Raw genomic sequence first — 26,907 nt, 5'->3', positions numbered from 1 at the left:
TTATATCTCAAAGCAGAAGACCCATTCACCTCACTCACTCTCACTCTCACTCTCACTCTCACTCTCACTCTTTCCTGTAACTCAGATGGCTAAAAGTTCAGACTTCCTGGAATGAATCATCTCTGGGTTATAACCAAGCAGGAAAAGTTGTAGCCCCAAAGAACAATTTTTTTCAACATTATCAAAGAAAATGGGGTTGTAATTATATGAGATTCCATATGTAACCTTAACTGTAGGGTTTGCTTCCGTAAATGGAAAAGCTGTATACTGTTGTTCTGTGTTCAGAGAACTTTATCAAATAAGACGCTTACCAGAAAATTAACCTTTGGCTGTTGTAGCAATGCTTCTCCACTTTGCTGTTATGAAAACTTATGTAGCAGTAGTGAAGTACTAAAGATGAATCATAATGCTGCATTTTTATCCTTGGTTTGTAAGGCTCTGGTACTTTGCTGTTTGAATCAAGGTTGTATAGAGGATGGGGGGAAAAGATCTTACCCAGTGTGAAGAAGCTGCCATTAAACATAACAGGAAACTATAAGCTTATGCAACTGAATTCTTATTTATCATTCTGTTAACCACAAATTTGCAGAGGGAAATATATATTACTACTAAGAGTGCTATTGTATGAGTTAGTAGTTTTTTTTCTAGTTTTTCCTGAAGTAAGTTTCAAAATAACTGTATTTAAACCGCTTTTGAGTGCGTATTTGGAAGCCTTTGCTAATATCAATGTATCCACTCAAGTAGTTATTTTCAATCTATTAGTCCTAAACTGAAAGACACTTAAAAGTTCGAATAATTGCAGAGAGACTTCAGAAGAAAGTGAGCAACTGAGCTCAAATCTGAACTTTGCAGGTATAACAAACAAAGATTCTTTAAATTATGTTTTGAAGCTTCATCTTTAAATGTCTCCTAATTAAGCTTGTCTACAGTTTTACAGGTGCAAGCTTTACAGTTCTCCTGGCATGAATAAATATCTTCTACATGTCAGTTTAGAAGCTGGTGTAATGAGGATTTAAAAAATATAGGCAGGATAGGGTTTTGGAACTTGTTTCCTTTTGAGTTCCACTCTGTTGAGCTGGCTTGTGTTGGTGCTGACCCACTCTGATATGATGGCAGTTTCTCAGATATAGCCATCTCCATAATACAGTCATCAACTCTGCTTCCATTGAGAGTTTTGGCAGGAATTCCCAAAGGTAATCAGATTTGATCCTGTGGCAACTGCAGATGTGCCTCAGGCACACCACTCTTCAATACCTATTCTTTTGAATGCTTGCTCATGTTCATTCCGTATTAGGAGTGTGTGCTCGCCACATGCACCAGTGCTGGAAGTTTTTCCCTTAGCAGTATCTGTAAGGTACCAGCTCTGGTCCCCTCTGGAGTGGCACCCACATGGCATGATACAAGGAGTGCCATTTGCTCCCCCCACCCTCAGTTCCTTCTTCCCGCCAGCGACGGTGCTTGAACGTCTGCTGCTTCGACTAGTGTTAATTGTTCTCCGTTCTTGCAAACTTTGCAGAACCTGTAATTTAGTTGTGTATATAGCTAGTAGTTGAATTAGTTACCCTTAATAGTAGTTCTTAAAGCCTTCCCCAGGCTTTAAGCCCTGCAGTTGCTGCCCATACCTATCAGCAATCCCCATAGTAGTCATCTTAGGTACTTGGGTGAAGGGCATATAAGCAACAAGTGTCATATGCAACAAGTGTCATATTTGAAAGTCCTTCAAACCCAGGACTAAAAAGGAGCATGACAACTGCCTTTGAGCACTGACTCAGTACTGAGCATGGGTGTGGAGTGTCCAGCTGGTACCATCCATGGGCTGGCACCATTCCGCCCTGCATGGCTCTAGCCAAGAACCCGAAGAAGACCGAGGGGACGATCTCCTACATCCTGCAAGAGAAAGGAGAGGGCTGGGGGCAAGCCAAGACCCATGCTGGGCAGTTCAACACTCCTCTCCCACCCCCCCACCCCACCCCCTGGAAGTCAGGCTCCAGCCCAAGGTGAGCGGTGCAGCCCATCCTATATCTTGCATCTCTAGATAGTGACACAGACCTCTGTCAGCTTCAGGTGCTGTCAATGCAGGCAGCTCAGGCAGAGCTTCACGCAATTCTGATGCTCTCGGTGCCATCCACACTGGCTCCAGCAGTACCCAGGTCTTGGGGTAAACCCGCCTTGGGACCTCTGCATACATCCCCACCTCAGTGACACCATTCCCCATCGTGAGGGACGTCCCACCACCACTTGCCTGCCCAAGGTCGTCACACCTCAGAGCCAGAGAGGCTGGCTTAGCGGAACCCTTTTCGGTCCCCAGATTTTGGGCACCAACAGCAGGATTCGAGGCAAACCTCGCCAGTAGCCTGATGCAGAACCACCAAGGCATGTGCCCCCCGGCAGGAGCACCTAGACCGACCCCTTGCGTTGCCAAGAGCTTGGGTCTGATCGGGGGACTGAAGCCACTGGTCACCAGCCTGCTGTCATCAGTCTCAAAGACAGAGATCACTGTATTCGGGAAGATCCTCCTGGCTACTGGCTCATGATAGCTCCCAGTCCCACTTGATTGAAATCAGATTTTTTGCACTAGCTGTGATTTTTGGTCTGGTGCTCAGCTACTACAGTTATGGGGAACCAATAAAGACTCTAGATAGCTTTTGCTGTTCTCCTCTCTGATGTCATCCCAGTTTTGCTTATCCCTCATCTTTAAGGAGTGTAAAGATGCTTTTTCAGCATACAAGATGGACTCATCTCAACTAGATATAGAAGATAATCTAGTGGCCTGAAGAAGTAGACAGTCTGTAGCTGGATGATACCCTGCAGTTACATATAGTTGAATTGGCTAGGACAGGGGTTCTCAGACTCTTGTACTGGTGACCCCCGTCACACAGCAAGCCTCTGATCGTGACCCCCTCCCTTATGCATTAAAAACACTTTATATATTTAACACCATTATAAATGCTGGAGGCAAAGCAGGGTTTGGGGTGGAGGGTGACAGCTTGCGACCCCCCCCATGTAATCACCTCATGACCTCCTGGGGGTCCCAACCCCCAGTTTGAGAACCCCTGGGCTAGGATGTGCCATCTGGTCCAGATGCAACTCACCATGTCCCGCAGCATACCTAAACACTCCTGAGCTCCTCTGTGCTCATCATACAGTCTCCAAGGCAGTCTGAATCAATTAGGGCCTTGAAGGACCAGAATCAAGGTTACTGAGCTTAATCTGGTACAGATTAGTGTCATTTAGCTCACTTCATTTGACAGTAATGCAATAGATTCACTTCTTACTACAAGAACAATAGCTGAACTGCTGCCAAGCAATAAGGACATTTTGGGGCAGAACAGCTTTGGCAGCAAGTTCAGACCCCTTCATGCCAGAGACAGGCAGAGCAGCCATGTCATCTTTACAGACAGAAGCGTTGCTTAGTTCTGACATAAAGACACATCTAAATTGAGATAATTTTAGCTTCTGTTATGGAATCTATTCCCGTATCTAGGGATGCCCAAATGTCTTAGCCAGCAGTCTGTTAAACATCTCTGTCCACTTTTCTTTTTAAACCAGGAGGTTTAGCCACCCTGCTTACTTCTCAGGTGGTGGTTTTAAAGCACGGAAAGAGGTATCTTAAGTCCTTCCCACTAAAAAGGAAATGCTACTGTTTTCATGTCTGAGGTCAGGCTGTTCATTCTCTTTCCTTCTGTAAGCTCCAACTTCTGGGTTCCATTTGTTTTAGAGACACCCACGTATAGCTATTCAGTTACCCATCTCCAGATTCAAATATATAGAATCTCCTGGAGAAAAGAGAACTACTTGTCTGTAATTCTTGCTCGCTGAAGATGGTCAGTTTCGGATTAACAGTCCCCAACCCTGACTCCTCCCTCAAGTTTGGTGGTTCTGTAATTTTGTATGCATTTTTCTAAGTTACCACTACTTCTTTCGAATGAAACCTCATTTGGGCTTTTAGGTTCTTTCCCAGTACAATAATAAACTGACATTGGATTATAGGTGTTGGGATTAGGACAGCATAGCAAGTGTTTGAGACATACATTTGGATGGCTCAGAGGCTCAAATCCTAAACTATGGGAGTTCCTGACTAGTCTCATGCAGGAAGCATTGACCCCAAAAATGGGAATCAGTAGAGATGGCTGTACTTAAGAGAGCAAGAATTACAGATAGGTAATCTTCCCTCTCCTTTTCTTTATAGGTTTGGAAGAGCAACATTCTAAGATACTGAAAAATCTGGACTTTTAATTGTATACTTCCTAAAGAAATATAAGGCGTTGAAAATTGTAGCCTCCTTGCAGTATATGGTATCTGTACCTCTTACTTTTTTCTGTATTTTATATTCAAGAAACACCATGAGCACAGTAAGTATTTTCTTAATGAAGTAAATACATAACTGATTATCTCGTTCTTTATCACTTTTAGACTTGTAGCCACTTGTGCCATTTCAAATCATCATATGTGGTCTGAACAACCTGGAGAAAATAGAGATTGTAATACAAGTAAATTGAGATGCCATGTAATCCCATATTCTGTCCTGATTAATGTCTCTAGCTATTGTTAGTATTACTTCAAAAAAAAAAAACCCTTAACGTTGGGAGTAGTCCTGTTTTTGTCCAAACTAACAGAAGTAGTCAGTTTGAATCTAACAGTTGATGTAATCGTGAAATAGCCCTCTTGATCACCAGTGATCACAGAAAGCACCTTTCCTGCCTGAGCCAAATGAGAAGAAGCATTGTGGTGATGCCTTTACTTTGGCATTTCAATACAGATTTTGAAATGAATCCGTACAAAAACATGTATGCTTTAGTCTTTCAGTTGGCAGCAATTAAAAACATTCTGTCTCTAAAGATCAGGTCTGCATTAATACTAGCTTTAAAAAACAAACATTATTTTTTCTCTTAGACGCAAAGAAAACGTCGTGGAGGAGCCATCAATTCTAGGCAAACTCGAAAACGAAACAGACTGGTAGCTTCAGCTACAGAAATGGCTTCAGAAGCAGAGCCAATAGAACTTGAAGAAAGTGGTAAGCTTTTAAAATAATAATAATGGGAAAAAATTTGCTTCTGGAGTGTTGGGAGCCCAGTTCACATGCAGAGGCAGATTATGGGTTTGGGGTTGGGGGGACTACCCCCCACTTCTGCCTGCGGTCTCCCTATCTTCCAACCCCACCGCCCCACACACACCTCCACTCTCCTGCCTCCTGCTGTTCAGATGTACTTGTACTGGTATCAAAGTAAAGCTTCAGAATCCAGTTCTTAAAGGGTGGGAGGAGCAGGGAATGCTCATTGAAGGATAGCCAGTACAGAACATTGGTTTAACTTCCTAATCCTAAACAATTTAGAGGATGGGTAGAAATTTGCTGTGCTATTATTCAAGCTTTAGACTCTTCAAGATAAAGGCCTTCAGACAACTTTTTTCTCAAAAAAAGTAGCACAACAGGGTTAGAAATGTAAAGGCTTTTTATATGCCTTCTGAATGTACCTATGACATAGGGAAGGATAGCAGAGAGAAGTCCTGGAGGCCAAATTTAGGCTGCCAGGTAAGAGACTGAAGTCTGGAACCTCCATGATAACATTCACAGAATATCAAGGTTGGAAGGGACCTCAGAAGGTCATCTAGTCCAATCCCCTGCTCAAAGCAGGACCAATCCCCAGATGAATTTTTGCCACAGATCCCTAAATGGCCACCTTAAGGATTGAACTCGTAACCCTGGGTGTAGCAGGCCAGTGCTCAAACCATTGAGCTATCCCTCCCCCTTACTAAAGTAATACATTCAGTTATATTGATACTTACCTCACACAAGTTATCTCACAAAGTTTAAGAAAATGAAGTATGTGCATGAGGTGGGAGGTGAGAACAACTGCTGCAGTTTTTTCTATTGCTGCAAATCAAAACACACAATAGTAGCATTAACTCGCCTAGCATTTTAATGAAGGCTGAGAGCTTGAGATGTGTTCAATGTCTGCCTTAAAGGAGAGGGGTGGGGAGGGAACACAAACTATCAGCATTTAGTAAATGGTAGCATTCTAAAAGTTCATGCCTGAACCTTGTTGTGGAATGGCAGGTGTTTATACAACTCTACATGCATGATCTTGACTCTTATCATTGTATTTTTAAGCTGGTGAAGAAGTAGTAGATCTCACATGTGAATCTTCTGAACCTGTAGTAGTTGATCTAACTCACAATGATTCAGTTGTGGTAAGTAGCTATTGGTGCACTTATCCAAATACTCTGCTCAAATGAGGTTAATGCTTCTTAGAGGTTAGAACTTGGAAGGCAACTGAAGCCACAACTAGATATCCCAGACCATGTTATCAAAGTGGTCTGGATAAAGGTAATGCATTGACAGTGTAGGTAAACCCGGCAGCCATTATTTGCTAAACAATAGCATCTCCCACAGCCTTGGAGACTAGAACCTGTTACAGGGAAATTTTCTGGGATTATACCAGTGCACTCTTTGAGAAGTATCTTGGTGAAATGTCATGTAAAAATGTAAACTAGAGACAATAATGTCCATCTTTAAGCATAGATTTCATCTGTGCTTAAATGATAGCATATGGTAGCCCTTTGAGGTCATGCAGCTTTTTATTTTTTTTTTAAAAAGGTTCTAAATAACTGAAAACTGCCCATTTCTTGTTCTTGAACACATAGTTCTAAATAATCACTGCCGTTGGTGCATGTTTCTAATCAATAACAGAGTACTGCCAGTGCTAGATTGAAAGTAACGCTTACAGGAAACATGCTTCACTACTGTGTCAGGCACTTGTGGAGGATAGTCAGGACTTTCTGAAAGGACATATTGATAACATGCTTTAAGTAAAGAAATGTGCAAGATTATGGGTTTAAGATGTTGATGAATAATTATTTTTACTGAAATGGATTTTCTACTATCGTTTCAAGATATGTGCATCAAACAAAATGGATATATCGAATGTCGGTCTGACAAGAATTGAGAACATAATGAAAAGAGATGGCAGACCAAAACTTTAAAATGGATTCGTAAAGTTCAGCTCATTGGTCCTTATTCTTACACCTACACAAGTGTCCTAGTTGATGCACATTCACAAGTCAGGTGTTCATCTGACTTGTGAACTGCCATTTTTGAGGTGTCAGTTTTAGTCCATATTCTGAACTTTATGGCTTTTATATTTTTTTAATTGACTATATTTTTTGTAGTATGATGTGACAGACAAAAGCTCACCTATATAGATATGGGAAAAGAGTTTACTACAACAGAAGTGTTAAAGCCCAAAATTCAGTAATAATTGCACAGAAGCCGTTTCATGATACAACACTCAGTTTTAATTGAGTACTGAGAAACACTTGCGACAGTACCAGAGCAGCCTGGGGGGGGCGGGGCAAGTGGGGCAAATTGCCCTGGGCCCTGCAGGGGCCCCCATGAGAGTTGTTGGGGTTTTTTTGTGTTTTTTTTTGTTTTTTTTTCCAGGGCCCCTGGAGCGGGGTCCTTCACTCACTCCGGGGCCCTGGAAAACTCTCACGGGGCCCTGGCTCCCGAAGCTTCTTCCGCTCCGGGTCTTCAGTGGCGGGGGGGAGCCCTCACTGCCGAAGACTCCAGGCCTCCTGAATCCTCTGGGCGGCCCTGTATAGTACACTATATAGATGCAGCCAAACTGCACAGAAAAAAATGCCATCAGATGAACGAGATACAAGGGTAGGATGTTCAAAAGTACTCAGCATTGTCCTATTTCTGCTCCTATTGATGTAAGTGGTAAAGTTCCTCTTGACTTCAAGAGAAGTAGATAGGTCAATGAAGTAGTGTATATACTCATTCATAAGCTGAATATTTTTTTTTAGTAAAAAAAAGGAAGCACCAATAAAGGGGGTCGACTTATGAAGGGGTATAGAGAGGGAGAGGTGGGACATAGCTCCTCCCCTGCAACAGAGAGAGCACGGAGAGGCAGCACAGCCAGAAAGGAAGAGGCAGGGCCAGAGTCTTGCCACTTCTGGCCACGCTGCTCTTCCCCCAGCCTCAGAAACTGGTGAAGGTCCAGGGCTGACAGGCTGCAGTGGTACCATTCAGTCCTTCCCCCCCCCCCCCCCCCCCCGAAAAGCAGGCTGTGGCCATGCCCCCGGAACCCTCTGCAGCCATGCCACCTGGCCCAACTGCTGGAACGTGCTGAGGCCGTGCCTCCTGGTCTGGCTCGCCAGAGCAGGCTGCGGCAGTGCTGCCCAGCCTGCCAGAGCAGCTCCAGCTAGGTCAGAGACAAGGTGGGAAGGGTTGGGATGCAGACAATGTGGGAGTCCTGAGCTAGGGGTGGGGTTGTGGGGGGTGGTCACAGAGGTTACTCCCCTGACTGCCAGCTTCTCTTGCCCCCTACCCCCCCCAAAAAAAAATCCCCACCAGTTGCTGTCCCAGCCTGTCAGGGTAAGCAGCTGGCACGCTGGGACACTTTGTTTACTTAGGTTTACACCTCTGCCTGCAGACGCTCTAGGTAAACAAACCATCTCCGCTGGCCAGCGGCTTATCCTGATGGCCCGGGAGCCAAAATTTTCTGACCCCTGAATTACAGGCCAGCTTATGAACAGTTTATAAAAATTTTCCATTTTTACGTATGTCTTGGAGGAGTCAGCTTATAAACAAACTGCCTTATGATCACGTATATACAGTAGTTCTGAAAATCCCACACAAGTCCTCTGAGGAAAATGATCCCTTTTTTGAAGAGGTTCTAAATTTATCGACTTTTTATCCTAATGTTGACTGAGAATTGCAACTTAAAACAAACTACAGTACTGATTTTAAAATGATGGCTTGCATGTGTTACTGTAGTACCATGATGAACTGTTAAGTCACAACAGGATTTTTTGTTATCTTCCATGAAGGTGCATGACCAACACCATTAGCTTGACTTGCAGAGTTAGTGACACGTTTCCAGCAATACACACAATTATTGCTCTGCCTCATGCCTCCTGGCTCTGCTTATACAGCTACAAACAAATAAGAACGAACATAAGATGTTTGTCCATAATGCATATGTGCACAACAGAGTTGATTGTTTTTTTTTCTCTTCTCTCCCTCATGTTAATACAAGATTGTTGAAGGTGAGTAGTCTTGTTTCACGTATTCCCGGCTGATAACAGAATTGTGACCATTTTGTAATGCATTGTATGGTATGTGCACACCTTGCTAGCAAGAATATGCTTTCCACTAGCCTCCCTTTAAAATTGTCTCACTCGTTCGTCTTCAGGTATATATTGCTTACAGTGTCAAACTAAACTAGTCAGTGAAACCAAATCAAACTTATTGCTTTTAATTACTAGTAATCAACACACTCATGCTTAGGAAACGCTCCCTGTGTTTATACTACTATTTAATACAGCATCTGAAGATTTAATGTTCTGTGTCAGCACTTATTTCATGAAATAATCCCAATGTGGTCATTGACCCTTGATACAATTCTCAACACTTACCACACATGGTAGTGGATGTAGTTTGAGAATGTAGAATAAACTTGAAGATACAAAGTCTAATTTGTTGATCTGCAATAAAGCAGAACTTTGCCAAAATCTCAAATGCTCCCTCCAATAAGACTTTACAGTCCCTTGGCTTGTGTATATGTGGTGGGACAATACTATGGGTTTCTATTAAAGCCTTTACAGAGAAATGATCATTCCAAGACTCCATATATTACAAAAACAAAACTTAAAAGAACATTAAGGTTGCAAAGTCAGGAAATGCCAAAATTACAGTTGTCCAATCTTACTTCACTCCCCTGGTTCACAGGTATTTTGATCAAGTAATTGAAAACTATCACATTATATTTCCCACAGAACTGTCTCATTCAGTGCACTGAATGATAGTGCATGGGAACAAATCTAAGTTATGTGGTGAATTATGCTGTTGTCTGTTGGACCTTTGCCTCTCCTCTTCTCCCCCCCCACCCCACCCTTTTCAGAAATTGAACAGTGTGTAGTGAATGAGGCAGAAGACTGCAGGGAGTGAGGATAATCTAATTTATGGCCCTGAATACTGCACTGGATAATTTGATTCTCTTTTTATCTTTATCTGGTCCTGTGGAATTTACTTAAACCAAAACTTTCCAAAGGTGGCCATTAATACTCAACTTGTGATAGTTGAGGCCTGACTTGTGGATGTGCTAAATACTCTAGCTGCAACTGAAGACAGTGGAACCTCTATTCTGAATATACCCAGTGCTATAAAATACTGAATAGTCTGAAAAATCAGGTCCTAGTGCCTCAAGTTGGGTATCCAACCAATGAGATTAGTTAAACAGAAATTAAAAGGTACAGCACCAAAAGTAATATCCCTGCAAGCTGCATGGAAACTTTTTAAAGACACCATAATAGAGGCTCAACTTAAATGTATACCCCAAATTAAAAAACATAGTAAGAGAACCAGAAAAGAGCCACTGTGGCTAAACAAAGTAAGAGGAAGCAGTGAGAGGCAAAAAGGCATCCTTTAAAAAGTGGAAGTTAAAACCTAGTGAGGAAAATAGAAAGGAGCATAAACTCTCTGGCAAACGAAGTGTAAAAATATAATTAGGAAGGCCAAAAAACAATTTGAAGAACAGCTAGCCAAAGACTCAAAGTAATAGAAAACTTTTTTGAAGTACATCAGAAGCAGGAAGCCTGCTAAACAACCAGCGGGGCCTCTGGACAATTGAGATGCTAGAGGAGCACTCAAGGACAATTAAGGCCACTGAGGCGAAACTAAATGAATTCTTTGCATTGGTCTTGACAGTTGAGGGAGATTGTCCAAACCTGAGCCATTCTTTTTAGGTGGCAAATCTGAGGAACTGTCCCAGATTAAAGTGTCATTAGAGAAGGTTTTGGAACAAATTAATAAATTAAACAACAAGTCACTAGGACCAGATGATATTCACCCAAGAGTTCTGAAGGAACTCAAATGTAAAATTGCAGGACTACTAACTGTAGTCTGTAACCTGTCGTTTAAATTAGCTTCTGTACCAAATGACTGGACGATAGCTAATGTGACACCAATTTTTAAAAAAGGGCTCTAGAGGTAATCCCGGCAATTACAGGCTGGTAAGCCTGACTTCTGTACTGGGCAAACTAGTTGAAACTATAGTAAAGAGCAATACTGTTGAACATAATTTGTTGGGGAAGAGTCAACATGATTTTTGTAAGGAGAAATCATGCCTCACCGATCTGCTGGAATTCTTTGAGGGGGTCAACAAGCATGTGGCCAAGGGGGATCCAGTGGATATAGTGTACTTGGATTTTTAAAAAGCCTTTGACAGGGTCCTTCGCCAAAGGCTTTAAGCAAAGTAAGCAGTCATGGGATAAGAGGGAAGGTCCTTTCATGGATTGGTAAGTCTTTAAAAGATGATAAACAAAAGGTAGGAATAAATGGTCCATTTTTTTCAGAATGGAGAGACATAAATAGTGGTGTCTCTCAGGGGTTTGTACTGGGCCCAGTCCTATTCAACATATTCGTAAATGATCTGGAAAAAGGTGTCAAGTATCAGAGGTAGCCATGTTAGTCTGGCTCTGTAGAAAGCAACAGAGTCTTGTGGCACCTTGTAGACTAACAAATATATTGGAGCATAAGATTTCACCCACAAAAGCTTGTGCTCCGGTGCATTTGTTAGTCTATAAGGTGCCACAGGACTCTCTTGCTGGAAAAAGCGGTAAACAGCGAATTGGCAAAACTTGCAGATGATACAAAACTGGACAAGATAGTTACATCCCTGGCAGATTGCAAAGAGCTACAAAAGGGTCTCTCAGAACTGTGTGACTGGGCAACAAAATGGCAGATGAAATTAAATGTTGATAAATACAAAGTAATGCACATTGAAAAACATAATCCTAGCTATACATATACAATGATGGGGTCTAAATTAGCTGTGACCACTCAAGAAAGGGATCGTGGAGTCATTGTGAATAGTTCTCTGAAAACATCCACTCAGTGTGCAGTGGCAGTCAAAAAACGAACAGAATGTTGGGAATCATTAGGAAAGGGATAGATATCGTATTGCCTCTATATGAATCCATAATATGCCCACATCTTGAATACTGTGTGCTGATGTGGTCGCCCCATCTCAAAAAAGATATACTGGAAAAAGTTCAGAAAAGGGCAACAAAAATGATTAGGGGTACAGAATGGCTGCCATATGAGGAGAGATTAGTAAGACTTGGACTTCTCAGCTTGGAAAAGAGACAACTAAGGGGGATATGACAGCTATAAAATCATGACTGGTGTAGAAAGAGTAAATAAGGAAGTGTTATTTACTCTGCCTCCTAACACAAGGACTAGGGGTCACCAAATAAAATTAATAGGCAGCGGGCTTAAAACAAACAAAGGAAAGTTATTTTTTCACAGAACGCACAGTCAACCTGTGGAACTCTTTGCCAGAAGACATTAGAGCCAAGACTATAACAGGGTTCAAAAAAGAACTAGATAAATTCCTGGAGGGTAGGTCCATCAATGGCTATTAGCCAGGATGGGCAGGGATGGTGTCCCTAGCCTCTGTTTGCCAGAAGCTGGGAATGGGCAACGGGATGGATCACTTGATGATTGCCTGTTCTGTTCATTCCCTCTGGGGCACCTGTCATTGGCCACTATCTCAAGACAGGATACTGGGCTAGATGGATCTTTTTGTCTGCCCCAGTATAGCTGTTCTTATGTTCTTATCTAAAATTAGTGGATGCACTTGAGCTTAATTTATCTTTTCCTTGATTCCTGTTAGATAGGGTCAATAATACCATCTTACCTCACAGAGGTGTGGTGAAAACAAATTCATTAACATTTGTAAAGTACACAGATACTACACTGATAAGCATCATGGAAGAAGGCCATGACGAAACTTAGCATTTTGTATCTAGGACAAGATCTGAAGGGGGTGTCATAAATAAGATGTTATGATGGATGTAAAAAATAAATATTGAATAGCTGCTCATTCAGTGAGCACAGTTTTTCCTGTGCACTGAATGAGGCAGACATGCTATGGAAAAAGCTTGTGATCGTAATAAAGACTGCATCATAATGCATGCGCAGAAGGAGACTGAATTAAGGTTACACTTTTATTCTGGCATTTCCTAACTGTTGAGCACTTGACTTTGTAACATTGTCATTCTTTTGACATTTTTGTGTCATTTTCTACATTTTAAAAAGCAAACAAGAAAATTACATTTTTAGGGACCAGTATGGTCCCTAACTGTATCATTAGCAGGGTAGATCTACAATACAGAATTTATTAGATCCACAATACAGAATTCTGCAGGTGGCTTATGGGAAGTTCAGTTAGCACATTGGAGCTGTGTGGTCATGAAAAAGGCTACGTTTTAGTCACAGGTATTTTTAGTACAACTCATGGAGAGGTCATGGGCAGTAAACAAAAATTAATTGCCTGTGATCTGTTCATGACTTGTACTATATACCCCTGACTAAAGCATGGGGGGGGGGGCAGCCTAGGGTGTGCCACGGGTGCTCTGGAGTGATCCAGTGGGTGCTGTGGGTGTTTATTGGGGAACAGGCAGGACCCTGGGTGGGGGTTGATGGGGATGGCAGACTCCCTACCCAACTCCTCACGGTTCCCCCGGAAGCAGCAACATGTCTGTCCCTCAGCTCCTAGCTCTGCATGCTGCCCCTTCCCCAAGTGCTGGTTCTGCAGCTCCCATTGGCCAGGAGCTGCAGGGGTGGTGCCTATGGATGGATGCAGCATGCAGAGCTAGGAGCTGAGGGAGGGGATGTGTCGCGGCTTGCGGGGAGCTCCCCAAGGTAAGCACTGCTCAGAGCCTTCACCCCCTCCCATGGCCCATCCCACACCCCTGAGCGCCCCCTCTCACACTGAAACTCCCCCTGCTAGGGGTGGTGGTGAGGCGGTCGCCAAAGACAACCACTAGTGCAACTGACCCAGGGGCTGCCTGAGCAGCTCAGGCAGCCCCAGGCCAGCTGCATCTGCCGCTGCAGAAGTCATGGAGGTCATGGAATCTGTGACAGACTCTTAGCCTTAGTCATAAAGTATGGTTAGTTTATATGGAAACTTCTGAGAGTTCTGGTACCAACTCTAACAAGCTTCTGCTAAGCATGTACAAACGGACTTTTTCAGTTTATACATTGGACAAATTTGGTGTATTTGAGCTGCAAAAGCCAAATTGCTGACACCAGTGACCAAACACACACGCTCATACACTTCACTGTGGGAGGTTCAGTACCCTGCTCCAAAGCATGAAGGCAATAGAGTTTCTCAGTGAAACTGTGTATATTTTTTTTAATCTTTAAGGTACTGTTCCCTAACCTGTTTTCAGAAATAGTCAAACTGTTTTGGTGAAATTTTCTAAAATATTAATCCAAAATCAGACACACAGAATGGGGAAATTCAGCCCAAATGGTTAGTTTGGCAGTGTAAACAACTGAAAATAAGATCTATAAAGGAAAGCATTGGGCAGCATCACTACCAGCAGCATCTGTAGTATATCTTAAACTCGGTGACCTAAGTCTCTGTGGTGCATATGGATAATTCTTAAGAGCTGCAACTGAATACTGGAGCGAATAGCCTAGATATAGGTTTATGTGATTGGCAAGGTTCTCATCCACTCCTGATTTGTTATGCTGTTTTTAAAAAAGCCACCTGCATGCTGCTATCCAAACTCTTTCATTGCTTATCCCTTACTTTGCTGTGATAGTTGTAGAGTTAGCCCCGCCTCTTCCCCCAGAACACTTTAATTTATTTACAGTAACTGCTCATGTGTGACAGGATGCCATATCTAAGGACTTGTCTATATGGGGAATTGAGCTGCATAATACATTGGTATAACTACAGTAGTACTGGCATAATTGTGAAGGTATATCTACCAATGTAGAAAAGGCTTAAGATTAATATCTGTTCTTCTAGTGGGAATAAGAACAAATTAGCAATTAGGCTAAATTCTGTTTTAATATACAACTATGTATTTCTTGGGGTAGCTGGAAGTGTTAAGTTTCACAGTAAACTTGCTTTTAAATAGTTAAACTAAATAGTCATATAACTGCATATTTAATACATTGCAGAAATAACATTATAAAATCCTGGAAATACACCTAATTTAACAAAATTAAATTGTAGAGAATCAACGTGAGAGAAATCTAGGGTTAAGAAGCCAACAGCAGTCTGACAGCTGTGTATTAAGTAGTGATGATGAAGATGAATCAAGAGATAATGATGTATACGTAACAAACAAGGTGTCTGGAGAATTAGGAACACTGGAGGATGAAACTGCAAGTTCAAGGTATGTACCCTATGCAACCTCCCGTAGACAAGTAAAGTGTAATATTTATATGTGTGTTTAAAAAAAAAAAAAAAAATCAAACCTTGTCATACTGAAAAGGAGAAGTGAGGTAGCATCATGTATGTGGCTTAGAATCTCCTTTTTGACACTGTTAACCTATTCTGAAGCTTCATATCTTCTCCTTTATGTAAGAATGGGAATATTAAAGCTGCTATTGAAATAAGGAAAAAATGGAACAATATATTTAAATATTGAGACAATGATACCTGGTTTATTTTTTGGATTAAAAGTCCACTGAAGAGACAGTTCAGAGGCATGGCAAGAGGAAATGCTAATCAAAAGCCACAAATCGTAACATACAGCTTTTTTCTTTCATACAAAGCTCAAGGACCAGAGTGAGGTAGGTAACTATTTTCACTGGTGTCCTACAGGAAATGAGAATACCCACCAAGATTTTTCTTCTAAATCTTTTATCATTTGTATAGCTCTCCTCTGAAGTCTCTCCAATTTCTTCTCATTTTTGTCAAGTACGGCGGCCAAAACTAGATACAGTACTTCCATTTGAGGCTCAGCTGTGCTGAATAGAGTGGGACAGTTGCCTCCCATGTCTTAATACAACCCAGAATATTAGCCTTTTTTCAACTGCATCACATTGTTGGCTCATTCAATTTGTAATCCACTATAAACCCCAGATCTTTTCTGCAGTACTACCAGGTAGCCAATTATTACCCATTTTGTAGCTGTGCATTTGATTTCTCCATCCTAATTGTAGCACTTGGTTCTTATCTTTTATTGAATTTCATTATGTTGATTTCTGATGAGTTCAATTTCTCACTGTCATTTTGCCCACTAATCCTGTTCTCCCAAGTGCTTGCAACTCCTCCCAGCTTGGCATCCTCTGCAAATTTTATAAGTATACTCTCCACTCCATTATCCAAGTCATTAATAAAATATTGAATAGTTCTGCTCTCAAGACTAACCCCTCCAGAACCTCACTAGATAGACCCTCCTAGTCTGACAGTCTACTATTGATCACTACTGAGTATGGTCTTTCAGCCAGTTGTGCACCCACCTTATAGTAATTTCACGTAGATCACATTTCTGTAGTTGGCTTATAAGAATGTTGTGTGGGACTAGATCAAAAGCTTTACCAATATCAAGATGCGTCACTTAAACTGCTTCCTCATATCCACTGCACTTCTCATAGAAGGAAAATGGGGGGGAGGGACAGCTCAGTGGTTTGAGCATTGGCCTGCTAAACCCAGGGTCATGAGTTTAATCTTTGAGGGGGCCACTTAAGGATCTGGGGCAAAAATCAGTACTTGGTCCTGCTAGTGAAGGCAGGGTGCTGGATTCGATGACCTTTCAAGGTCCTTTCCAGTTCTAGGAGATTGGTATATCTCCTGTTACACTGCTCTACAGCCAAAATGCTTCTGAAATAAATGTAGTCCAACTTTACTAATTCTGGGTCACTGAGAACGAAAATGATGCTTAAAATTGTTGATTGGCTCTAGTTTTCAAGATATGCTATTGGGTCAGTATATACGACCCTTGACTTGGGAATGGCGGCGGAGAAGTGAGTTATAAAGGGAAGGGATCTCAATTTAAACCAGAAATGACTAAAATACATCTTTGACTGGATCTATGAATAAATCTATGACTGGGTTTGGACAGTACTTGCTTTTTAGGCAAAACAATGAATGATGCAATCTGAAGCTGGTATTGCGTCATACATGATATGAATTGCATCATGTTATTCCTAGAAGTCATGGATGATGCAATCATAACGAAGCTTACATCACTCTGCTGAACAAATTGCCCTATATCAGCTCTAGAAATCATAGTGTCGTGCTCTCTTATTTGTCAGTGTTTGATCTTGCAAAGGGACACATTTCTGTTTAGCCAGAGTGAGCAGAGATGCCTTGTACTTGTGTGAACAGTGCAAATAACTTCTGCTACGTTTGTGGCGAAGTGACTTGTGCATCACAAAAGCGCAGTATAACCACTATGGTTAAGAGAGCCTATCACCTTTATTTTGGCTGCAAAATTGGAGATCGGGACAAGAGGTGGGCCTCACACATGCTGCAACACTTGTGCAACAAATCTTTGCCAGTGGTTGAACAGGAAAAGGAAATCTATGCCTTTTTGCAGTGCCAATGATTTGGAGAGAGCCAACAGATCATACCAGCAATTGTTACTTCTGCATGGTGCCTCTAGTTGGGAAAGTTGTGTCTAGGAAGAAAAAGTGGACTGTGCATTATCCAAACATTCCATCAGCTATACGCCCAGTACCCCACGGAGAAGGACTGCCTGTTCCTGATGCACCAGAATCATTCTCACTTGAGTCAGACGAGGAAGAGGATGAAACTTCTGGTCCTGAACCATCAATGTCACAGGACCCACATTTTCTCCCATCCTCCTCCTCTGAACCACAGCTCATAACACAAGGTGAACTGAATGACCTTGTCAGGGATTTGGAACTACCTAAGAGTAAGGCAGAGCTGTTGGGCTCCAGACTACAGCAGTGGAATCTCCTGGTAGGTGATGTTAGGGTTTCCATGACCGTCAAAAGGATCTTGTCCCATTCTTCTTCATGGAAAGTGATCTTGTAGCCTGCAACAACATCGATGGTGTGATGGCAGCCCTCAACATCGTTCACGATCCAGACGAGTGGAGACTGTTCATTGATTCATTGAAGACGAGTCTTAAAGCTGTTTTGCGGCATAATGGCAATGTTTTGCCATCAATTCCAGTTGGTCATGCAGTCCATATGAAGGAAACCTTTGACAACATGAAACAACTTTTGAGGTGCATAAACTATGACCAACATCAGTGACAGCTTTGTGGTGATTTGAAGGTTGTTGCTCTCTTGCTTGGTCTGCAGACTGGATACACAAAGTACTGCTGTTTTCTCTGCGAGTAGGATAGTCGTGCAAGAGATTCCCACTACATCAAGAAAGATTGGCCACTCCAACAGTCATTGGAGCCTGGGAGGAAAAGTGTTCAGCATCCACCACTTGTTGAATCAAGGAAGATTTTGTTACCACCGTTACACATCAAGCTGGGTCTGATGAAGAACTTTGTCAAGGACATTGACAAAACACAAGCAGCTTTCAAGTACCTCCATGGAAAATTTCCAAGGTTAAGTGAAGCTAAGATAAAGGAAGATGTCTTTGTTGGTCCTCAGATTCGTGAACTTCTTCGAGATGATGCATTTGACCATGCACTGCGTGGCAAGGAAAAGACGGCATGGAAAGCCTACCAGTTAGTGGCAATAAATTTTCTCGGAAACAACAAGGCAGACAACTACAGGTTGGTGGTGGTGGAAAACCTCCTCAAGGCATACAAAAACCTTGGTTGCAACATGTCACTAAAGATACATTTTTTGCACTCTCATCTAGATTTTTTTCCACCAAACTGCGGAGCAGTGAGCGACGAGCACGGCGAGCGATTTCACCAGGACGTTGCAACAATGGAGAAACACTGTCGGGGCAAATGGAGCCCATCAATGCTTGCAGACTATTGCTTGACAGTGACAAGAGATGCTCCATTTAATGAATACAAGAGACAAGCCAAGAAGCGCCGAGTAGACACTGAATAGGACTAAACTATGTACATAATAGTTTTTTGCCTTTTGTTTCATAATAAATTTTATTTATATAACCATTTTGCTGATTTTTAAAGTGTTACATAAACAGGACAGGTGAAATATTATCATGTAAAGCAACCATAAACACATGAAAAGACCTAGGTTTACAATTTGATTAAAACTCTACTATCTACACAATATACATAGACATAAAATGTAAAAACTTAAATATCTTAGGAACAGTAGCCAAGCAGTTGTTTTAATTGTCATATTTGAATTCAGCACGTCAAAATACATAATAAATACCACATTTTATCTCTGAAGCAGACTACTTCTCAAAAATTGTAGACCAGTGTTGTTTTATTAGGTTGGTTTGGCATGATTTGTGCTTGACAGATCCATGCTGGCTATTCTTAAAACCGCATTATACTCCGGGTGTTTATAAATAGACTTGTTTAATTTGTGCCAGTATTTTTTTCCCAAATACCCAGGTTAGGCTGACTAGGCTATAACTCTGCAGGTCCTCTTAAAAAAAAAATATATATATACTATATTTTCCTTCTCCCACCTTCTGGGATCTTGCCCATTCTCAATGAGATTGCTTCAGATAGTTCTATAAGAACCCATGTACAAGCATAATTCATACAATGATTAGCTATACATATTCCTTGTTTTACCCCAAGGTAAATGTTCCCAAAGGGTACACAGTTTATCACTAGAATCATTTAATGTAATTACAGCCCTGAGACTGAATCTAGTCATCTGTCTACCATCAGAATCCCAATTTGAATTGCTGAATTAAGCAAATGTTCAATAATTAATGAAATACAATTTAGCTATAGTCATTTTCCTTCCTTCTTTGATTAGAATATGCCAAGATTATAATACAAACTTCAGTGTATAATAGAAATATAATTACACTATCACAGGCTTTCCATGTAATTTGAAAATAAATCCCTTTCCATGTCCACAAATGCAAAAAGGATCCTTCATCCTGCAGAGCTTTTTAAATGCTTACTGATTCCTCTTATCCCCTTCTTTTGGGAGAATGAGGGTGCCAGATGATTTCAAGATTAAGCAGCCCTCTCGTCTTCCCCTGATACTTCTAAATTTAAAACCTACAGAGACATTTAATTTTTTTTTTTTTGATAATTGAGCTAGCTAGCCATCTTCATATGACCTCTTTCTCTAGGTTTTCCCCAAAAGTCAGAGGGATCCCTTTCATCTTTTTTTCTCTGAGAGCGCTCTCTTCACTAAACTTGCCAGGTAGAATGGCCAGTCTTTGTTGTGGACTTCAAATTCTAGAGACTCCCAATCACCAAATTCAGGCACAACATTTTCATGTAGAAGGAATATTCCAGCATCCAGTTATTCTACTAAATCTAGTGCAGACTTCAATTCTGTATTACATATTTCTTCCTTTTCCCCTCACCTATATAAATATCTAATCTGCACATTACTGCTTTTAACACTTCTTTGGCACAGAGATCTGCAGATGGAAGCTGTAGGTAAGAGGCATAAAATAGCTTGAAGTCTAAAAACTCCTTTTTTGTTTGAAGGCAGTAGCTCAGGCAGCACATAACAGGCCTGAGCTCCTCAAGTGGTACAATTATTAAGCAGGAAGCTGATTGGGCAGCCCCCTCAAATTAATCCTGAAGGAATGATAGTGTTAGATATGTCTGAACACTGCCAATGAAGTGAATTCAAACTTTCTGAGGATCAGCATCTAGCTTTCTGTGCGACGCAAATTCAGTGCTCACTGAAGCAAGGGGAAACTACATTTGCTGTAAGTAACCATTGTGCAAACTTATAAATGCCAAAATGTCACTTCTGACTTAAAAACTTGGCTCCCCCCAACTACTGGAATCTGTTGGTCACCAGAGCTTATTTGGGTTTACCTTATTTGGGATAGTAGATAGCTTGATCATTGCTTAATGGAATAAGACCATGAAACGAGCATTTAAACTCTGACTCAAGACAAAGCTAATGTACATATCCACTATTCTAGCTTTCTCTCAAGTAGCTTACATCCATATACACTTTTGCTGAGGATTTCCACATATAAAGCGAGATGAATTGTGGTGAATAACTCGCAAAAGGCACGGCATACTTCTTTCACCCTGGAAACTCCATCACACCATCTCTGCCATTCCTCCTCCTGTCCCTGCCATAGCCCCTTTTCTGGAACTTGCTGGGAGGCTGAGTAGGGCCTGTGGTTGTTGTAGATGGTTTTTGTGCTTGTTCAGTTCTCTCCCACCCCAAGTGATGCACTTCTGAAGCCCTGTGCACTGCTGAAGCAATATACAGAGGTCAGTAGCATAGGGAGAAATCCCTTCCTAGGACAGAATATTTGGTGTTAATCAGAAATTGTACATTTTTTATTTTAACTTATTTTCCCAGTTTATTTTGGATCACTTCTTTTTTTAATTTCCTATGCAAGACAATAATGTGGCTTACTTGAAACCGACCATCTTGTGTCGAAGTGTAGATATAATGGACATGAGACGTGCATATCTGAATGCTTCTGTGTTCTGCCATCCTGGAGCTATCAATCTTCTATGAAGCTGGGTACTAATGACATAAATGGTCCTGGAGTGTGGTCAGGATGGATTGATATGAATCCTGATTAAAATCAGTGATTTATATCAGCGAGTAGGAAGTCTTGATTTTAAATCTATTGTAATTGTGTTTTTTGCACTTGTACTTTGTGCTTGCTTTTTCTCATTAGTTGGTAACCCTTAAAATATTATTTGAAATGAAATATAGCCTTGACACTAATTTTGGTGTTTCTTTTTTTTTTGCTTACCCAGAGGAAATACTGTATGCATGTTTAAGTAATTAGTTATAGCTTAACTATACTTTTATACAGATTCTCTATTTTCCTTTTGAAAATTTTTTTTATTGTTAGAAAATGGTGAATGATGTCTAAGTTGTTAGTTGTGATTTGTGTCCATCTCTGGATAGAAATTCAAACTCAATTCAGAATGCACAAAAATAGGATTTAAAATGTTGGTTAAACTTTTTTCTTATGTAAGGTAATTTATCCAGCATATTTATCAGCTTGTTCTACATGTAAAATTTAACTGATTTATTTAAACAAAGGGGGAAGTATGTTTCTGGTCACCAACTACAGACACAATCTGTTCACTTCAGCATGTCCTGGAAGATTTTTTAGAACTAGTAGAAGCCTCCTCTCACCTACTTTTTTTTTTTATTCGAAGATTGGAAGAAGAAAACAAGATTTTCTGCTTTTACCACTCCCAATTGCTTTCTGAACTTTGAATGAATTAGTCACTAAAGTGAACTAGCTGAATAAACTGAAATGACAAAGTCTCTGCACTTGCAGAAGAGGTTGAGGTGCTGTCAAAAGCTGGCTTAGCACTTCAACAAACACTGATTTCAGATGTTTGGCCAGTAGCTTCCACCAGTGCAATGGTTAACTTCCTTAAAACTTGGCAGGAAACGTACTGCTTAATATTAATTTTTGCATTTAATATAAATGATTCTAAGAAGTTTAGGCCTTAACATAGATTGTATTCATTTCAAATTTAATTTTAAATTTGTTTTTAAAAATATACCAGTGTTTACATTTTAAAAAATCCATTTTTTAAAATCAGTTTTTATCCACCTAGAGTGGTGCCTGTATTCTAGCATTTTATCACTGCCATCAACTTCAGCAGTCCAGCCACTAGTAAAAATATCTGCAGTGGAGAATGTTAAAGGGAAACTCAACAGAGCTTGAAATAAACAATAAATAAAATTTTCAAGCGGGCTTCATTGTGCTCTCCATGATCTCTCAATTCATACTCAGTAAGTTCATGAGCACCCACCTTCCCTCTGTCTCCCTTCTCTTTGCTTATTTCTTATCTAATAGTTTGTGGTTTTTGTTGCTTGGTTTACAAAATGATGTGATGAGCCTCAGCCAGGAGAGGGATTTGGAGTTGAAATGTTTGCGTGCTGTTCTAAAATGAAAGAACTTGGAGTAGTTCAGATAACCTGTTACAATATGCTTCTGCAAGGAACAGCTGGTTCTTAGAATTGTGAACTCTGTTCCAAAAAGCTTCTGGAGACTGCCTTGCCTTTCTATGTGCTACATGTAACCTGTACAGTGCTGTAAGTTACCACTATTTTCAAAAGTTACTACTTTGTTATTAGGCCAATTATAGTGAGGATGAGGGGGAAGAAATAGTAAACATGAAAAGGGTGAATGAAAATAAGGGCCTTCTCCTGTGAGGTGTAGGAGACCCTAATCTCGTTAGTGTAATAAATTGAGAGTCTAACATGAGCATGCCCAAGGTGAGTGTTTGATTCAGCATAATAGAAGTTGGCCGAAAGCCTAGTTCCTCGAGTCTGAGGAAGAGAAGAGGCTCTTGCCTGAGGCAAACACAAGGACACAAAACAGCCAGATATTATTGTCTGAAGCTTCCAGTGCATAATGGAACTAACATATTGTTTTGGGGGTTTTTTAGGCCTTCAGGTACCGTTAGTTGTCCAATTTGCATGGATGGATACTCAGAGGTAAGAACTTACACCTTGTCTACAATATTTTTTGTTCCACTGAAGGAAGAATTAAAATGTGAGGTACAGAATCACTACACTTGTTAGCTAGTTGTATTTGGAGAGTCAAACTATTGTACGCATTAGAGAAAACCTTAGTTTTTATGTCAGTGCATAAGGGTGATAGCATCTTCTCCAGGATCTTTTGTAGGATATTCAGTTTCCTTAATAGAAGAATAGATGATGATGATGATGTAGAATATTTCAATTTCTAATATTCCTTTACTACCTGCATTAGAAGACTCTTCCATTCTCAAGTTGTGACAAACATGCTACTAAACAACAGTACCTCACTGACTGCTCTTAGTGACTAAGATTGTGAATTGCTAAATTTTGCAAGTATTTAAATGGTAATTGATATGTTGAGCCATATGTCATAAAAGCATCATATCTGGCAGTATATTTAAGGGTAGCTTGCTCCTGAAAGCCAGGTGATGACAATATATATTTCCATGATAAGTCTTGAATAAACAGTGCTAAAGTCACCGAATATTATGGATTGCGAAGATTTGCTCTTACACAGTTGTGTTATGTAATCAATATTGCTCTTGTGCAAAGCCTTTCTCATAGACTTCAGCTTTTATAGTTTCTTCTCTTTCAGATTATACAAAGTGGACGACTTATCGTGTCAACCAAATGCGGCCATGTCTTCTGTAGTCAGTGCCTCCGTGACTCCCTTAGAAATGCTAACTCTTGCCCAACTTGTAGGAAAAAACTCAATCACAAACAGTACCATCCAATTTATATATAAGCACTTGAATTCTTCTCAGGACAACCTCAACTGGATCTTGATGAAAATGTCATGCATTTGTGATGCCTTGAAGATTAAAGGAGCAACAGGTTGCCCACCCAGTTGTTGTAAGATGGATTTTTGGAGAATTAACTTGTGCATATCTAAACAGCTTTCTTATGGTCCAGTCATACTGTCAAAAGTAGCTTGTTCGTGTTAAAAGTTCTTGAAGGTCTGCAAACACAGGTTGGTATGTGTCACCAATGAAGCAGCTGATCTGTTTCCTTTTACTTCTTTTGAAGTGCTTGAACATGAGTTCTGGATTTTTTTTATTTCTCAAATGTTTTTAATTACTCCTGCCCCTTCCCCGCCCCCCCCCCCATAAAGTTACATTGCCTACAATATGTATAAATGCTTTCATTTGAATCTTATCATGATGAGGGTGGCAGGCAGCAAATTATTGGAGAGCATTCTGCATGTAGTTTTACCTGCAGTGCAGTTTGTCCAAATAGAATGAGTTCTGTGCCAGGCAAAAACTTAATGCAATATTAAATTGTGTACCAGGGTAATGCATTGAACAAATATGCTGTTAGCCAGCCAATAATCTTTCTTTAACTGGAATTCTTGCAGACGTATACTTAACGGGCTCTGAGGTGTAGAGTAGATCACCAAATTACAGCTTCCATAATGTGAAAGTATTTCGTTTCTGGTATATTGTAACTGCCCAAGAATTATTTGATTTGAATCCCAGTATTGAAGTGTTTCCTAATCTGTGGTGAGATTTCTTACTTTAATACTGTTCAGTGTTTCCCTATAAATATAGCTGAGCAGTAAATTTATGCCTTTTCTCTGGACATGCTGTTTATAAAAAGGTTTTCATCAACTGAATACCAGACTAGACAAATCTTGGTCCTCTCTAAAGCATACCTAGTGTAATGTTTAAAGTTCAGTACATTCACTTTGCTGTGTATTCTGCTTCTATACTGAAAGGTTTTAGGCATATACAGTGCTAACAGTACACTGGTCTGTTTAATCTTAAATATATTTAATTTAGGCTTCAGTCACTGGCTTGGTATTGATGTTGGGGTAGGAATGCTGAACAAGTGCAGTCTAATTGGTCACTCATTGTCTTGAGGATTAAAATGTGCAATAAAGCTTGTATAGCTCTTTTAAACTAAACATTTTGGTCAGGTGCATGTTTTTTTCAAAAAGCTGCATCTGAATCTGCACCGTTAGCCAGTTTGTCATTTATTTTCAGGACTGACTGCTGAGTGCTATTCAATAGAATTTTTATTTCAGCACAAAATTACAAGGAGATATGGTGCCTGGGTGAATTGATGCATTTAACGGTAATACTTCTATATGTGGGCAAGATGTTAACATCAGTTTTCTATGATCTCTGTACATACCTTACACTTGGGCCAATGTTTTGTTCCACGATACAATACAATATAATAACTGAAGGCTAATCTGTGAAACATGAACAAAAATAAACTGCCAGCTACTTTGAATGCTGTTTTAGAATAAATTTTTCAGATTTTTTTACCCTTCCCTTCCCCCCCCCCCCCAAGACTTCTGAAAACAGAATTTCAAGAGGTATGTAATTAACACATACGTAATATTATCTTACTACTCCACCAGTGGGAGAATTGATTGTTTTTAAATTAAAGAAGCTGCTCTAATTAGCCATTTAAACTTTGAAGAGGTGTCTATCCAAGAATACACAATGTTGTGCAGAATATGGCCTTTATGTAGCAATATGGTGACTTACCATGGAGAAATGTAATCCTTGCGCTACTCTCATCCTTATATAATCAGAGATTGCATTACATGGAAAAGCCTGCTGTACTGCAACTTATGCACCCTGGCAATACTCTCTATGTATTAAGAGGATATAATTGCCAGTAATTGCTCTCACTTGCACTGAATTATTTAAACCTAGTGCTGAATGAAGACTTACCTAAAATATTTTCATGACAATGCAAGTAATTTCTTTATCTTTTGTTTATAGAAAAAAACTTTTTTTTTTCTTTTTTCTTTGCATGTCTTGGAAGACAGACTGAGCAAGAACTTTATTCTCTTAAAATTATTCAGAAGCATCTGTCACATGCAGAAAAAGCAGCCCACCATGACACTGTGTAGTAATTTAGGGCCACATACACTCGACTATTAAAACCTCCCAATAATTTATAAATTAAGGTAAATGGCTCTCATATCTGAGCCATCATACTTAAATTACTGTGTACCAGGAAGGCAATAAGAGCATATAAATGTAAAGGATTAAGTCTGGGGTTGTGGTTGAGTAGCATGTCCCTACATCTTTAATTTGAGTACTAGCCTTAGTTTGAATTGTGGTTTTTTTTGCACATTTCCACCATGTAAATATCTCTTTATAGCTTGCATATCAATATATAAACTTACTTGGACTTTAGCTACCACAAACTGTAGAATATTCACAACAAAAGTTTTTAACTTTTGTGGTCCTTATTAAGTGCCACATTTTGTGTACTTGAAAACAAATTTTAAACTCTCAATATCAAAATGGCAAATGTTAAAGTTGCATTATAATTTTAAAAAACTTGAAATAGATATATTTTAATTTCCAGTAAAGGCAGTGGCTCAGTATAGCTTATGAAATTTGCAAGAACTGATTGATAATATAAAGATTTTTTTGATTATGTAAATGTATGTTTTTCACTTGTCATTGTGTATAGTTCAAATTTTCCTGTATTTAATTGTGTTCATATCTGTATGTCAGATCTACTTTGGACTCTGCTGGGTAGGCAAATAATTCATTAACAGATGGAAATAAAACTATTAATTTGTCCAA

At 40.2% G+C, this 26,907-nt stretch overlaps 1 protein-coding gene across 1 annotated transcript; it reads left to right on the top strand.

Annotated features, from left to right (window-relative positions):
* The first annotated feature begins 74 nt into the window (after nucleotides 1–74).
* Nucleotides 75–26,907, top strand: RNF4 (ring finger protein 4). Its single transcript, XM_050948136.1, has 8 exons — nucleotides 75–1,997; nucleotides 4,190–4,352; nucleotides 4,894–5,014; nucleotides 6,110–6,189; nucleotides 9,042–9,051; nucleotides 15,039–15,201; nucleotides 23,260–23,308; nucleotides 23,949–26,907. The coding sequence occupies exons 2-8, from the start codon at nucleotides 4,293–4,295 to the stop codon at nucleotides 24,096–24,098; spliced, it is 633 nt and encodes a 210-aa protein (XP_050804093.1). The 5' UTR covers nucleotides 75–1,997; nucleotides 4,190–4,292; the 3' UTR covers nucleotides 24,099–26,907.

This window comes from Gopherus flavomarginatus, chromosome 3 (genome assembly GCF_025201925.1).
Source record: "Gopherus flavomarginatus isolate rGopFla2 chromosome 3, rGopFla2.mat.asm, whole genome shotgun sequence".
In the NCBI taxonomy this organism is placed as follows: Eukaryota; Metazoa; Chordata; order Testudines; family Testudinidae; genus Gopherus; species Gopherus flavomarginatus.
Note: the sequence above shows the minus strand (reverse complement) of the source record. Positions and strands in the feature narration are given on the sequence as shown.

Bases quoted from the DNA above. Each gene is read 5' to 3' on its own strand.
- RNF4 (XM_050948136.1), top strand. From the start codon at position 4,293: ATGGTATCTGTACCTCTTACTTTTTTCTGTATTTTATATTCAAGAAAC. The intron at 5,015-6,109 runs GTAAGCTTTTAA...TGTATTTTTAAG, and splicing joins AATAGAACTTGAAGAAAGTG to CTGGTGAAGAAGTAGTAGAT. The intron at 23,309-23,948 runs GTAAGAACTTAC...CTTCTCTTTCAG, and splicing joins GCATGGATGGATACTCAGAG to ATTATACAAAGTGGACGACT.